At 37.8% G+C, this 11766-nt stretch overlaps 2 protein-coding genes across 3 annotated transcripts; one reads left to right on the top strand and one right to left on the bottom strand.

The window, feature by feature from the left end:
• Positions 1 to 168: 168 nt before the first annotated feature.
• LOC104249746 (uncharacterized) lies at positions 169 to 2906 on the bottom strand. Of its 2 annotated transcripts, none has more exons than XR_011403037.1 (5): positions 2609 to 2906; positions 1671 to 1811; positions 1464 to 1583; positions 696 to 778; positions 169 to 596 (listed from the first exon to the last, which is right to left on the bottom strand). XR_011403037.1 is itself a non-coding variant. In XM_009806227.2 (5 exons), the coding sequence occupies exons 1-5, from the start codon at positions 2825 to 2827 to the stop codon at positions 480 to 482; spliced, it is 693 nt and encodes a 230-aa protein (XP_009804529.1). In that variant the 5' UTR covers positions 2828 to 2903; the 3' UTR covers positions 169 to 479. The 2 variants fall into 2 exon arrangements, 1 of the variants encoding a protein (XP_009804529.1); XM_009806227.2 differs by having other exon boundaries at positions 696 to 791; positions 2609 to 2903.
• Positions 2907 to 10225: 7319 nt separating this feature from the next.
• Positions 10226 to 11237, top strand: LOC138879537 (uncharacterized mitochondrial protein AtMg00810-like). Its single transcript, XM_070159153.1, has 4 exons — positions 10226 to 10324; positions 10454 to 10580; positions 10646 to 11057; positions 11168 to 11237. Exons 1-4 carry the CDS (start codon positions 10226 to 10228, stop codon positions 11235 to 11237), a joined length of 708 nt encoding a protein of 235 aa, XP_070015254.1.
• The last annotated feature ends 529 nt before the right edge of the window (positions 11238 to 11766 follow it).

The following is an 11766-nucleotide window of genomic DNA, read 5'->3' as shown; positions in this document are numbered from 1 at the left end:
AGAATTGGTAATGAAGTTCACAGTCATTTTCGTCTCGTGGAGTTATAACTTTGGTTTAGATATGCTCTTTCAAAACAAAGGATTGTGCTCTTTCTATTTGCTCTTAATGGAGCTGCTTGCTTAATGATCCGGAAGCGGATCTAGAGTCAGTGGATTTAGAAAATGCGATTTTCTAATTAATGTGTTTGCATTTATTTTTGGTACATGTGTACACAATTCGAGCCTAAAGTAATGAGTTTGATTGAACCATAGAACCTGTCCTAAATCCGCCTCTCCTTAATAACATGTCTGCAGTAGGACAAATGAATCCGTGTTGCAGTCAACAAGGTACAATCTCTTTTGTGCTATCAAAATCATGCTGATATAATTAAAGATGGAGATTGCGAAAGTAGTCAGCCTTAAAGTGATTTTTTGCTGCTCTTCAAATGCTAATATACTTTTAGCACAAAAGAAATTGAGTTTCTGGATAAGTCAGCAAATTACTTCTTTGAAAAAACAGCTGCAGATTTTGTTCTCCTTGAAAATTTGTACATCACCATCCTCACAATCTTGTAGAACCAGTAAGCACTGACAAGTTGCAGCCCCAAAGCCATGGCCTAGAAATTTCAAGAACATTAATTGTTATTCTAATATAAAATGTTTGTAGGGGACATTTGATCCTAAATTTGTGTGGAAAATACAGCGTAGAACATTACCTTTATGAGGATTGGATTATCAGCAGAAAGAGTAACATAGGCAAGATATGGCCCCCCTATCATCCTAGCAATGCTGAAGATGACTGCAAACAAAACCTGCAAAACATCAATCTTGGCTTTACTAGTAGTTAAGTTGTCGGACTCGGGTGCGGGTATCTAATACAGGTGCGGATCCAGAGATCGGATCCTTCATGATCTAAATTTTAAGAGCGTACGGATATGGGCGCGGAGATTTAGCTAAGAATAATTCAAATATCTAAAAATAGAGTTACAAAAATACATCCAAATTATGAGATATTATGTGGAAAATTTATAAGGTATCCTGAGAAGGAGAAAATGTTAATTAAGAGGAGAATCCGAGCAATAGATAAAAGGAAAAGGACTGACATAGAAATTTCCATATACAAGGTATTTTATTTTCGTCACCCTAGCTTTTGTTTTGATTTCAGAATTCAATGTCTATGTCCCAAATTTCTCCAACAAAGTTAAAGTACCCAAAATTGGTTGATTAGATCCTGTACGGATCCAGATCCACACCCACGTCGTGTTGACACAAGTCGGCACCGAAAGTGAACAGTCTGAGCAACCTAGGCTAGTAGTGTGCTTGTGACCATATTGGAGGATAAAACTTTCATGGTTCAGTTTTGAGGCGAATTTATGATTTAGAGTCAGTGGGTTCAAAATGACTATTATCTTATTATATACATATATACATTTTCAATAAAATTAAAATGTAAATGCAGATGAATTAAAATTTGAGAAACTAACATCAGCTGCAAAGTTAAGGTCAGTGTCTCTGTATCCAAGTTCTTTGAGAAGCTCCCTCAGATGGAGGAATGGACTAGAAATTTCTGTTATCCATAGCGTCGCAACCATTTCTGAACCACACTGCAATAGGGGAGTAAACATTTGGTACTTAAAACCAATTAATTAAAAACGGAATTGTAATTAGGATAAGATAGTCTTATTAATTACCCGTTCATAAGCATGGCCAGCTCCAATTCCAACAACACACACCAAATGGTGAATTAAGTTATCAATCTTCACATTCTTGTCAAAGAGGCAACATCCAAAATCATAAATAAGATAGGCCGCTGTTACTGCAAGTGCCCTCATCTGTTTGATTTTTCCCAAGAGTCATATTTAGAGTTAAACGAAGAATTAAGATAAAAAAATATGCTCAACAGTGTGGCCTAACGGTTGATGAAAGTCATGAGATACTGGAGTTCAAATCCCAATAGAGGCAAAAACCGCAAGTTGATTCTTTTGTCTGCCTAAGAGCCCGTTTGGATTAGCTAATTGTAAATAGCTGATAAGCTTGAAGTGCTGAAACTTATTTTTAAAATAAGCATTTATCTGTTTGAATAGAAGTGATGAAACTGATAATAAGCAGTTATAAAAGTGCTGATAAGCTATTTTTTTGTTAAAGTGACTAAAATACTCTTAAATTTTTCAAAAGATTATAAATTAAAAAATTTCTTTGTGAAGAAAAGAATTAATAACAAATATGGAACGAAGAGAAAGTCAGAAAATTTATTTTGGAAAAAGTATTTTGTGAATTAAAAAATATTATTAAGGATAAACAAGTAAAAATATTGGTCAAACTAGAAAAGCCATAAGTTGAAAACTTGGGGGTGACCAACTTATGACTTATAGCTGATTTTAGTTTATAAGCACTTGGCTTATAAGCACTTTGAATATTTACCAAACGCGTAGATAAGCCAAAAGGTGCTTATACGCCAGTTTGACCAACTTATAAGCTTAGTCAAATACCCTCTAAGTCTAAGTGGGCAGAATTATTAGTAGTCATGCTAGTGGGAGGTAACAGGTACCCAATGAATTTGTTAATACGTGCAAACTAACCTAAACATCACCGTAACAAACGAATTAAAATTAGAAAATAGAAAATATACCTGCTTGGGAGAAGATTTTGAGGCCACGGGACAGAGTGGGCAGCTCCAATCTTGAACAGAGAGGGAAGCCAAAGTTACTGCTAAAGATGCATGGACTGTGGAAACCAAACGGTTGCAGAAATCAAAAGAACGTTTTGGAAACACCTTTCTTATTAACAGAAAGAGTGTAGTCCACGATATTACTCCTAATAAGACAACATTTATTATTGAATCTTCCATCTACACCTCTGTTTCTTCCTTCTAGTTCAAAATAAGAAATCAGAAGTACCAATTATTTTTCCACAATAGCAAGGGAAACTAGAAGAGGAAAGTAGGTATGCAACAATTAAAATTGCATTAATGTTTTTCAAAGTGACAGAGATAGGGTAGTTGAAAAAGTTAACCAAGTAGTTGGAGTTCATTATATCACAATGGTTTCATGATTTTTTCAGTGTAAGGCCCCGCCCTTATTTCTACATTTATTTTGTACATGCTTTTTCCATGTGTTTTTACAATATGAAATGCATGTATAAATGATGAACTAAGTTTAGTACTATATATGTAAAGGTAAGCATCTATCATAAGTGAAAATAGTAACCTAGAAATATAATTAGAAAGACAGAGAAAATGCACCCCAGTTTGTGAGCTAACGCCATCATAAGCCAGGGCATTTCAACAAAGACTGTCCACTTCTAAAACAGGATCAATACAAACTAAACCCTGACAAAGCAGCAAAAAGGAACCCAGTTCCAGACAAACGATTTAGTCAAAAAAGTGCAACTGACAATATTGTGAAGCAGGCTCTTGCTGCTTGGGGAGACTCCTCCAGTGAATCAGAAAGGGAACCAGATGCAAAAAACAGCTCCATGATGGTAGTGGAAACTGAAGCAATGAAATATGACTCACTGTTTGCACTGATGGCTCAGTCTGACGATGATGAAGAGGATGAAAATGATGAGGTAAATTTCAGGGATGTTCAGAGAAATCTGAAATCCTACTCTTCTAAAAAGTTAAGGTCATTAGCAAATGTTCTAATTGATGCATATTATAGCCTTATTAATGATAAGGAGATCTTGACCATAGAGCTAGGAGATGCTGAACAATCTAGAGATGATCTGGTAGTCTATGTAGTGGATCTAAATGAGACCATAGCTAATCTTGAAAAGAAAAGGAAGTTTTGAATGAAAAAATAAATAGTGTATAAAATGAGAGAGATGACCTTATGGTAGTGGTTGTTGATTTGAAGGAAACCATAGAAGGCTTTAGCAATGAAAAACACACTCTAGAACAGAAAGTTGCAGCTACTGAGCAAGAGAGGTGACTTTTTAGTGATAATTACTGACCTAGAGGAAACCATTGAGGGACTCAAATCAGAACATAAGGCTGTGAGTATTCGGAAAGGGAAGTAAGTAGCTAGTGAGACACGCATCAAGCTTGAGAAGGAATTAAGTGATGTGAAAACTAGTTTATGTGGTGAACTTGAGAAAAATAGGTAACTTCAAACTGAATTGGAGAAAGTAAAAATTGATCTTGAGAAATCTCTAAAGTGGACCTGGTCCTCAGATACTGTCACTGCCATGTACTTCAACAATAGTGGAAATAGGCAGGGAATCGGGTTCCAAAAGGAGAAAACTCCTTATAACCCTCACAGCAAGTACGTCACTGTTCCTGATAACTCGTTTTATACCCACTGTGGGAATAATGGGCACTTCAAAGAAATTGCCAGGCTAGGGTTCAATCTGTTCAGAAAACAAAGTGTTTACTAAAAAGTGACTACTAAAGAGGGACTAGGTACCGCTCGTAAGAAACAAATATTGTCTGCATGAATTAGAAAAGCCCTTATCCATCCATTTTCTCATAACAAGGGACCCAAACTAGTTTGGGTTCCTAAATCTAACCCATGATTTATATGTGCAACGAACAGTGAGAGGAAGTGGACTACAATAGTTCATGATTAGTGGATGCTAAAAGCACATGACTAGAAACACCATGGACTGTCTCTCACTGAAAGCCCTGCAGAAAAGGGAATGTATCCTGTGTATATATATAAAAAAGGGGGGTACATTCTCGATGTTGGAAAAGATGGAAAGTCTTTGTTATACTTAATTGAGAACGTGTGCCATGTGAATTGCCTGAAGCACAGTCTCTTGAGTGTGTCTCAAATCTGTGATAAAGGGAGCAAAGTAGATTTCTTATCAAAAATGCGTACAGTTACCAATCTGGTAACTGGTGAAGTGGTCTTAGTCGCCAAAAGAACAAGAACATCTACTTCTCTAACTTTAAATCCTTACAAACTGGTGATATGAGCTGCTTGAAGGCAGTCGACAATGATGTAAAACCTTGGCATAAAGGATTGGAACACTCAAGACTCTCACTTCTGAGTGAACTGATTTAGAAGAACCTGATTCGTGGGCTGCCAAAGTCAAGATCCACCTGGACACTGTTAGAGCAAAGGAAGAGACTTTTGAGGTATTTGCGACACTTGTTAGGAAGATCCAAGTGGAGATGGACTTGAAGGAAGCACGTATCAGATCTGACCACGGGATAGAATATGTCAATGCCAAAATTTGATGAGTCTTTAAATGAAAAAGGTATCACTCACAACTTCTCAGCACCAATGACTCTATAGCTAAATGGTGTTATTGAAAGGAAGATCAAAACTCTGGAAGACATGAAATAGATAATGCTCATTGACAAGGAATTGCCAAAAAAACAATTGGGGGCAGAAGCAATAAACGATGCTTGCTACTTGGTGAACAGGTGTATGATCAGGTCCCTCCTAAACAAAACCTCCTATGAGTTGCTCAATGAAAGAAAACCAAAGATAACTCATCTTAGAACCTTTGGATGCAAATGCTATTTTCTCAACAACAGGAAGGACCAACTCGGGAAGGTTGATGTAAGAAGCGATGGAGGAACCCTTCTAGGACACTTCCCTCAAAGCAAAGCCCACAAAGTCTACAACAAAAGGGTACACTATGTGGAAGAAATTTTTCATGTGCTATTCAACGAGACATCATCCTCTAACAAAGGAGGGAACAATGATGATCAATATAATGAACCACTTTTGGTCCCTGAAAAATATCTGATGTTTCAAATGGGAAGGCTGATATGATGAGTTAGATGAAGGAGACAGGTGAAGACAATGCAACATCCTCTTCCACTTCTCAAGAGGAACCTGATACTTCAATTACTACCATTGAAGCTGAAGAAACTATTGGAGATGCAGTGCAAGGTACTCCACAAGTAGCAGAACAAGGAGTGCAGGGAAATCTACTTAATTTACCCAGTTTCTCCACTAATCAAACTTCAGTTCCCACTTGGAAACACAAAAGCTCTCATCTTCTTGATAACATAATCACTCCCCTTCATTCTAGATTTAGACAAGAACAAAATCCAAAAATTCCCTAGCCCCTTCTGTATTTTTATTACAGATAGAGCCCAAAATCAAATCCCAAGGAATCTTACTTGAAGGCTGCCAAAAGAAGTTTGAGATACTTTAAGGAAACACAGGACCTGGTCCTGTATTACCCCTCAGTTGAGAGTTTTAATCTAATTGGGTATGCTGATGCTAACTATGCAGGTTATCTTATGGATAGGAAAAAGCACTTCTGGAATGGTTCACTTGCCATGATCATGTCTCATCTCTTGGGGCACAAGGAGGCAAAACTCAGTGGCTCTTTCAATAGCTGAAGAAGAATACATAGCGGGAGCATCCTATTGTGCTCAACTACTATGAATTAAGAAGCAATTGGAGAATTTTGGGGTATTTACTGATGGTGTGCCTCTTCTATGTGACAACACCGGTGCACTTAACTGGGTCAAGAATCCAGTTCAAAACAAAAGGACCAAGCACATTGATGTGAGGCATCATTTTTTGAGGGATAATGTGGAGAAAAGGTTGATCTGTATAAAGTTCTGCAGCACAAAAGACCAAATTCCAGATATCTTCACCAAAGCCTTGAGTAGGGAACATTTTGAAAGAAATAGGGTGAAGCTGGGGTTATTAAAGCCTAATAGAGAACCTGATTCTCCATCAGTTGGCTATGAAAAATCACCTTCAGGTAAAATTGGCTAAGTATTTTCTGGCCAAACCTAACTCACATCGATACCGTTGAAGGTAAATACACATGACGATCATAGAAGCTAAAGGTATAATTATGAACTGCGAAAGAAGAGCTACTAAAATATTTTTCAAAAACTGTTCGTGTATCAGGTTTCTATAACACAAGTTAGTAGTAATGTGTTGTTTTGCATGCTTTCTAAAAAAAGGTTAACAAAATTAACTCAACTGCCACATCATCCGACTTTTCAAAATCTGCATGTCATGTCTTGTCTTTCAAATCCATTCATCTCCTCTGCACGACAACGTTTTCCCTCAAACCTGCCGCCATTTTCAGGACTGTTTAGAACCTGTTTCTCTTTCTTCTCATCATTCGCCCTTCTTCCCATAAAACTCTCTTTCTTCTTCACAACAAGCCATGAACCTTCATCTCTTGTGTATCTCTGTGATCTTCTCTTCACTTCTCTTTCACTCAACTTCCCTGTCAAATCCTTCTATAATGGCAATCGAACGATCGCTTCCTTCTCTCATCATTAACACCACTCATACTTCCCTATCATCCTTAAAGTCATTTCCAGAAATTCACTCTTCCACTCTTTCCAATGCTACTATACCCACACCTGTTTCCTCCTCATTTCTTATTGTTTTTCCTTTTCTCTCAAACTCTATCTTCTTTCCATGTGTTGAAAACCCCATGTCTCCTGATTCCTCTAATCTCACCAAAAAACACTCAGGAAGGGTTACTTCTCAGATGTTAGAGGTCTCTGAGGATGATCCTGAAGTATCTGAACTCCTCCCTTTTGGACTCAGTGGCTCTCACAGAGTCACCAGAAAAGGAAGCAGCGCACAATATCATGGCTATCGCTGCTGAGAGTCTGTTAAATGCAAGAACCTATCTCTTGTCTGAGTATCAGGGGGAAGAAACTCTATTCCTAGGTGACGAAAGAACCATGGTACTCTTCGAGTCTTTAATCCATGAAATTATCCCAGAAAAACCTGCTGGAGGACCTGATTCTCTTCCAGATAAATCCACTCCTGAACCTCTTGATTATCCTAATCCTCAGAATCCTCTTCCAAGTCACCCCCTATCAGGTTGAAGCCGAAAGAGGGCTTTGGATCTACCTTGCAGAAAAGTAAGAGGAGTGTCAAGACAAGAAAGAAGAGGTTGATGAATCAAGGGGAATTTGTGACTGACATGAGCATTCATGTGGGTGAGATTGACAAAGATGCTCTAAAGGAACCCAGTTCCTTAGTAGAACAATCTATAAAAGTCCAAAAATATGTGGATGAAGCTTCCGATGAAGCTATTGAAAAACAAAGTGGAGCATTCGTGAAGGGTAGCAGTAAGTCTAAGAAGAGTATAGTTGAGCAAGTTATGTTCGAAGGAGATACTGTGGGACTTGTAAGTTAGAAAGGGAAGTTTGTTGAAAGATCTAGAAAACAAAAACGGAAAACTGTAGGGGAACCTGGTTCTCTAAAGACCATGCCCAGTGACAGTGGTCTTTGGCAGGAGAGATTGAGAACTCAAAAAGTCTTATAGGGTCGTATGTTTGATCGGGCAATTTCATGATAGATCATATGCAAAAGGTGGCAAACGTTAAAGGTGGAAATCATGGGCTTCCATATGGCTTTCTCCTCACTCAAGTGTTTAAGTTTTACAAGGCCCCCTTGGCTAATCTCAAAGTGGGCACACTCAAGCAAACCTTCTCTAAAACCACTCTGGAAGAATGTGAGTGTGTAGAATGGGTTGGTGGAAGCATCTTAACCATTTCTCATCTGATCAATGCTCAAAATGTTGCTTCTGAAGAGATCAGAAGGTTGAGGTCTTAGAATGCCATACTAGAAACTCAGCTTAGCCAAGCGGTTCAAGGACCCGGTTCCGTTAATGAAGAAGTTGCCCGCCTGACAAAGGAAAATGATAAGCTTCACGCAAAACTGCTTGAAGAGCAGCTGTCTGCAAAATGCCCGACTGGACCTGGTTCTCAAGGCCCTTGTTGCTTTTTCTCCTAGACCCCTCTTCCAATGTCTCTTAGATACCTCCTAGTGACCAGTTGTCTTCTGTTATGACGTTTTGTAGCTGTTGTTTCTATTTTTGTTTGCTTTTTTGCTGATGGCATACTGGATTTCACTATTACTGCTCCTGTTTTGCTCAGTCCATTATTTATATCAATGAAACAGCTCATATTTTTGCTTGTACAATGTTGTCCTCCTTTAGCTTCTCTTTTCTGTCATGTTGTGTGCATATATGTGGCATGAGTTGGCTTTATTAGACTTCTTTACGCTATTTTCTTGCTTGTGTATTTTAATGATGCCAAAAGGGGAAAGATAATAGCATATAGTATTGTGAAACGATTGTGAAATGGGGGATCAAAAGCAGAAGGTCAGGGGGAACTATTGATTCAAAACAGGGGATCTGATTAAGGGGGAATCAAAAGCAAAAGGTCAGGGGGAACTTGTGAAGTTCCTGGTACCTCATCTGGTTATTTTTGCTTTAAACAAAGACTATCATTGCCTAAGTTTTTCATCATCAAAAAGGGAAAAATTGATGGGTTTTCAATGTCTTTGCCTTATACTTCTTATGTTTTGATGATCTAATAAACTTACCGTTAAGAACCAGATAGAGAATCTGAATCACCTGGTACATATTTCAAAAGAACAAATTTCACTCTGAAATCCAGTTAATAAACTGCTACAAAGAGGAACACGACAGGGACCTGATACCTTAGTGTTCTCTGACAGAAGTACAAGTCAACTATATTGCTGGAACGCAATTGCAGGAAGTGACTGCCCTGTAACTGTACACGCGACAGTGTAGCAGACAGTGCAACAGTCACTTCCCATTGGGAAGAACCGTGTACCAAGAATTGACATCACCATTGTGATGTCTTTTGCAGTATAACAACCTGGTGCAAGGCACAAGATATTCACTTGAGCATTTAGTGATATTCTCTCAAGCATTAAAGTGTTGATCCAGCATTGAAGTCACAAGTGTGTCAAGAACAAGAAGACAACTCCACTAAAGGATCAGTTTCACAATGAGTCTACGTGTATCCGTAGTTGAGTTGTAATCTTGTTATTTGTTCTTTATTGTAACTCCTATCTTGCTTTCTTACAAGCTGTGTTTTAGGAAACCCAAAATCACAAACCTTCTAAGTTTATGTTGTGACTAGAGTTAGTCATAAGTTAAAGTCTTTGTAACTAGAGAGTAAAAAAGTGGCTTGTGGTAAGAGTATCAAAAGTTAGTTAAGTTGAAGTCTTTGTAATAGAGTCATTACAAAGTGGTTTGTAATAGTGTGATTACAAGTTAGTGAAGTTGAAAAGCCTACAAGTGTAAGTTGTGGTTTTTTGTCTCCTTGAGTGAGATTTTTCCACGTAAAAATCCCGTGTCTATTTTACTTACTGCTTCATAAGTATTCTCAGTGTAAACTCATAGAGGATCAGGTATTCTATAGTTTGGTGGACCCATATAAACTATCAGATTGGATTATGGAGAAACTTTCTCTCATGTGGCCAAAATTGTAAATGTTAGATCTGTTATTACTTTAGTGGTTTCAAGACAGTGAGTGATCTTTCAAATGGATGTCCACAATGCCTTTCTAAATGGAGATCTCACTAAGGAAGTCTACATGGAATTGCCTGAGAGGTTTACTAGACAGGGGGAGTCTAAGAAGAAGGTCTGCAAATTAAATAAGTCTCTCTATGGACATAAGCAGGCACCTAGGCAGTGAAATATAAAGTTGACATAGGCTCTACTCAACATGGGCTTTCAAGAAAGTCATTATGATTATTCTTTGTTCACAAAGAAAGATGGAGATGATATAGTTGCCATATTTGTCTATGTTGATGATCTCCTTATTACTGGGAACAATCAGAATCTATTATGTAGTACTAGATCAGATCTTATGAAGAAATTCAAAATGAAGGATCTAGGTGAGCTCAAATTCTTCTTAGGAATTGAGTTTGCAAGGTCCAAAAGAGGGATTCTTATGTACCAGAGAAATATGCATTAGAGTTAATTTCTGAGTCTGGTTTGAGTAGTGCAAAGCCACCAGGAACTCCACTAGAACTGAATCAGAAGCTAACCTCAGTAGAGTATGATAATCACTTCAAAAATGACAGTGCCCAAACAAATGAAAATCTTGACAATCCTGGTGCTTATCAAAGACTCATTGGAAGGCTATTGTATCTTATTATGACAAGACCTGATATTGCTTTTGTGGTTCAAGTTCTCAGTCAATATATGCATTGTCCCAAGAGGTCTCACATGGAAGAAGCACTGAGAGTTGTAAGGCACATAAAAGAAGCTCCTGGATTAGGCCTTTTCTTGCCTGCAGAATCTTCAGATCAACTAAGTGCCTTTTGTGATTCAGACTGGGCATGTATACAAACTAGAAGATCAGTTACAGGGTACTTAGTAAAGTTTGGAAGTGCACTGATATCCTGAAAATCTAAGAAGCAGAGCATTGTGTCTAGGAGCTCTACTAAAGCTAAGTTTAGAAGCATGGCTTCATGTGCAGCAGAAGTTTCCTGGCTGGTAAACTTGGTGTCAAGATTGAGCTTCCTATAACTTTGGTGTGTGAGCAGTGATAACAGCATGCAACAGCAGTAACATCGCAGTCCCACGGTAGTCCCAGCTACCAAAAACTTCCCGAACTACATTGACCTGATTCCTGTTTAGCCCAGGATATGTAGGAAACCTTTGAAGCAAAGGTTCGGTCAAATCTTTTTCAAAAAATGCTTCACACGGAGTACTCGGATGGGCAAAAATCGCTCGCTTTATCTTTGCACGAAAACCCTTCGTGTCTTCGGGCAAAGAGGGGCAGCTGTAAGCACGTGATTTTTGCCCTATATGAGAATTACTCCCAAAAAATTCAAAAATAAAATAATTTTTCTTGGTGTGCAATTTTTGTGATATTTTGTGTAACTATTTGTATGTTTGTCTATGCATGTTTATTTGTTAAATTAATAAAAAATACAAAAATAGGCATCTTTTGCATTTTTAGCATTTAATGTCCAAATGAACAATTTTATGCTTAATTATTACTTAATTGTGCGTTAATTGTTATTGGAAGTTAATTTGCGCTTTTATAACTTAATTTAGTTCTTAATAATAATT

Source organism: Nicotiana sylvestris, chromosome 10 (genome assembly GCF_000393655.2).
Source record: "Nicotiana sylvestris chromosome 10, ASM39365v2, whole genome shotgun sequence".
Classification (NCBI taxonomy): Eukaryota; Viridiplantae; Streptophyta; class Magnoliopsida; order Solanales; family Solanaceae; genus Nicotiana; species Nicotiana sylvestris.
Note: the sequence above shows the minus strand (reverse complement) of the source record. Positions and strands in the feature narration are given on the sequence as shown.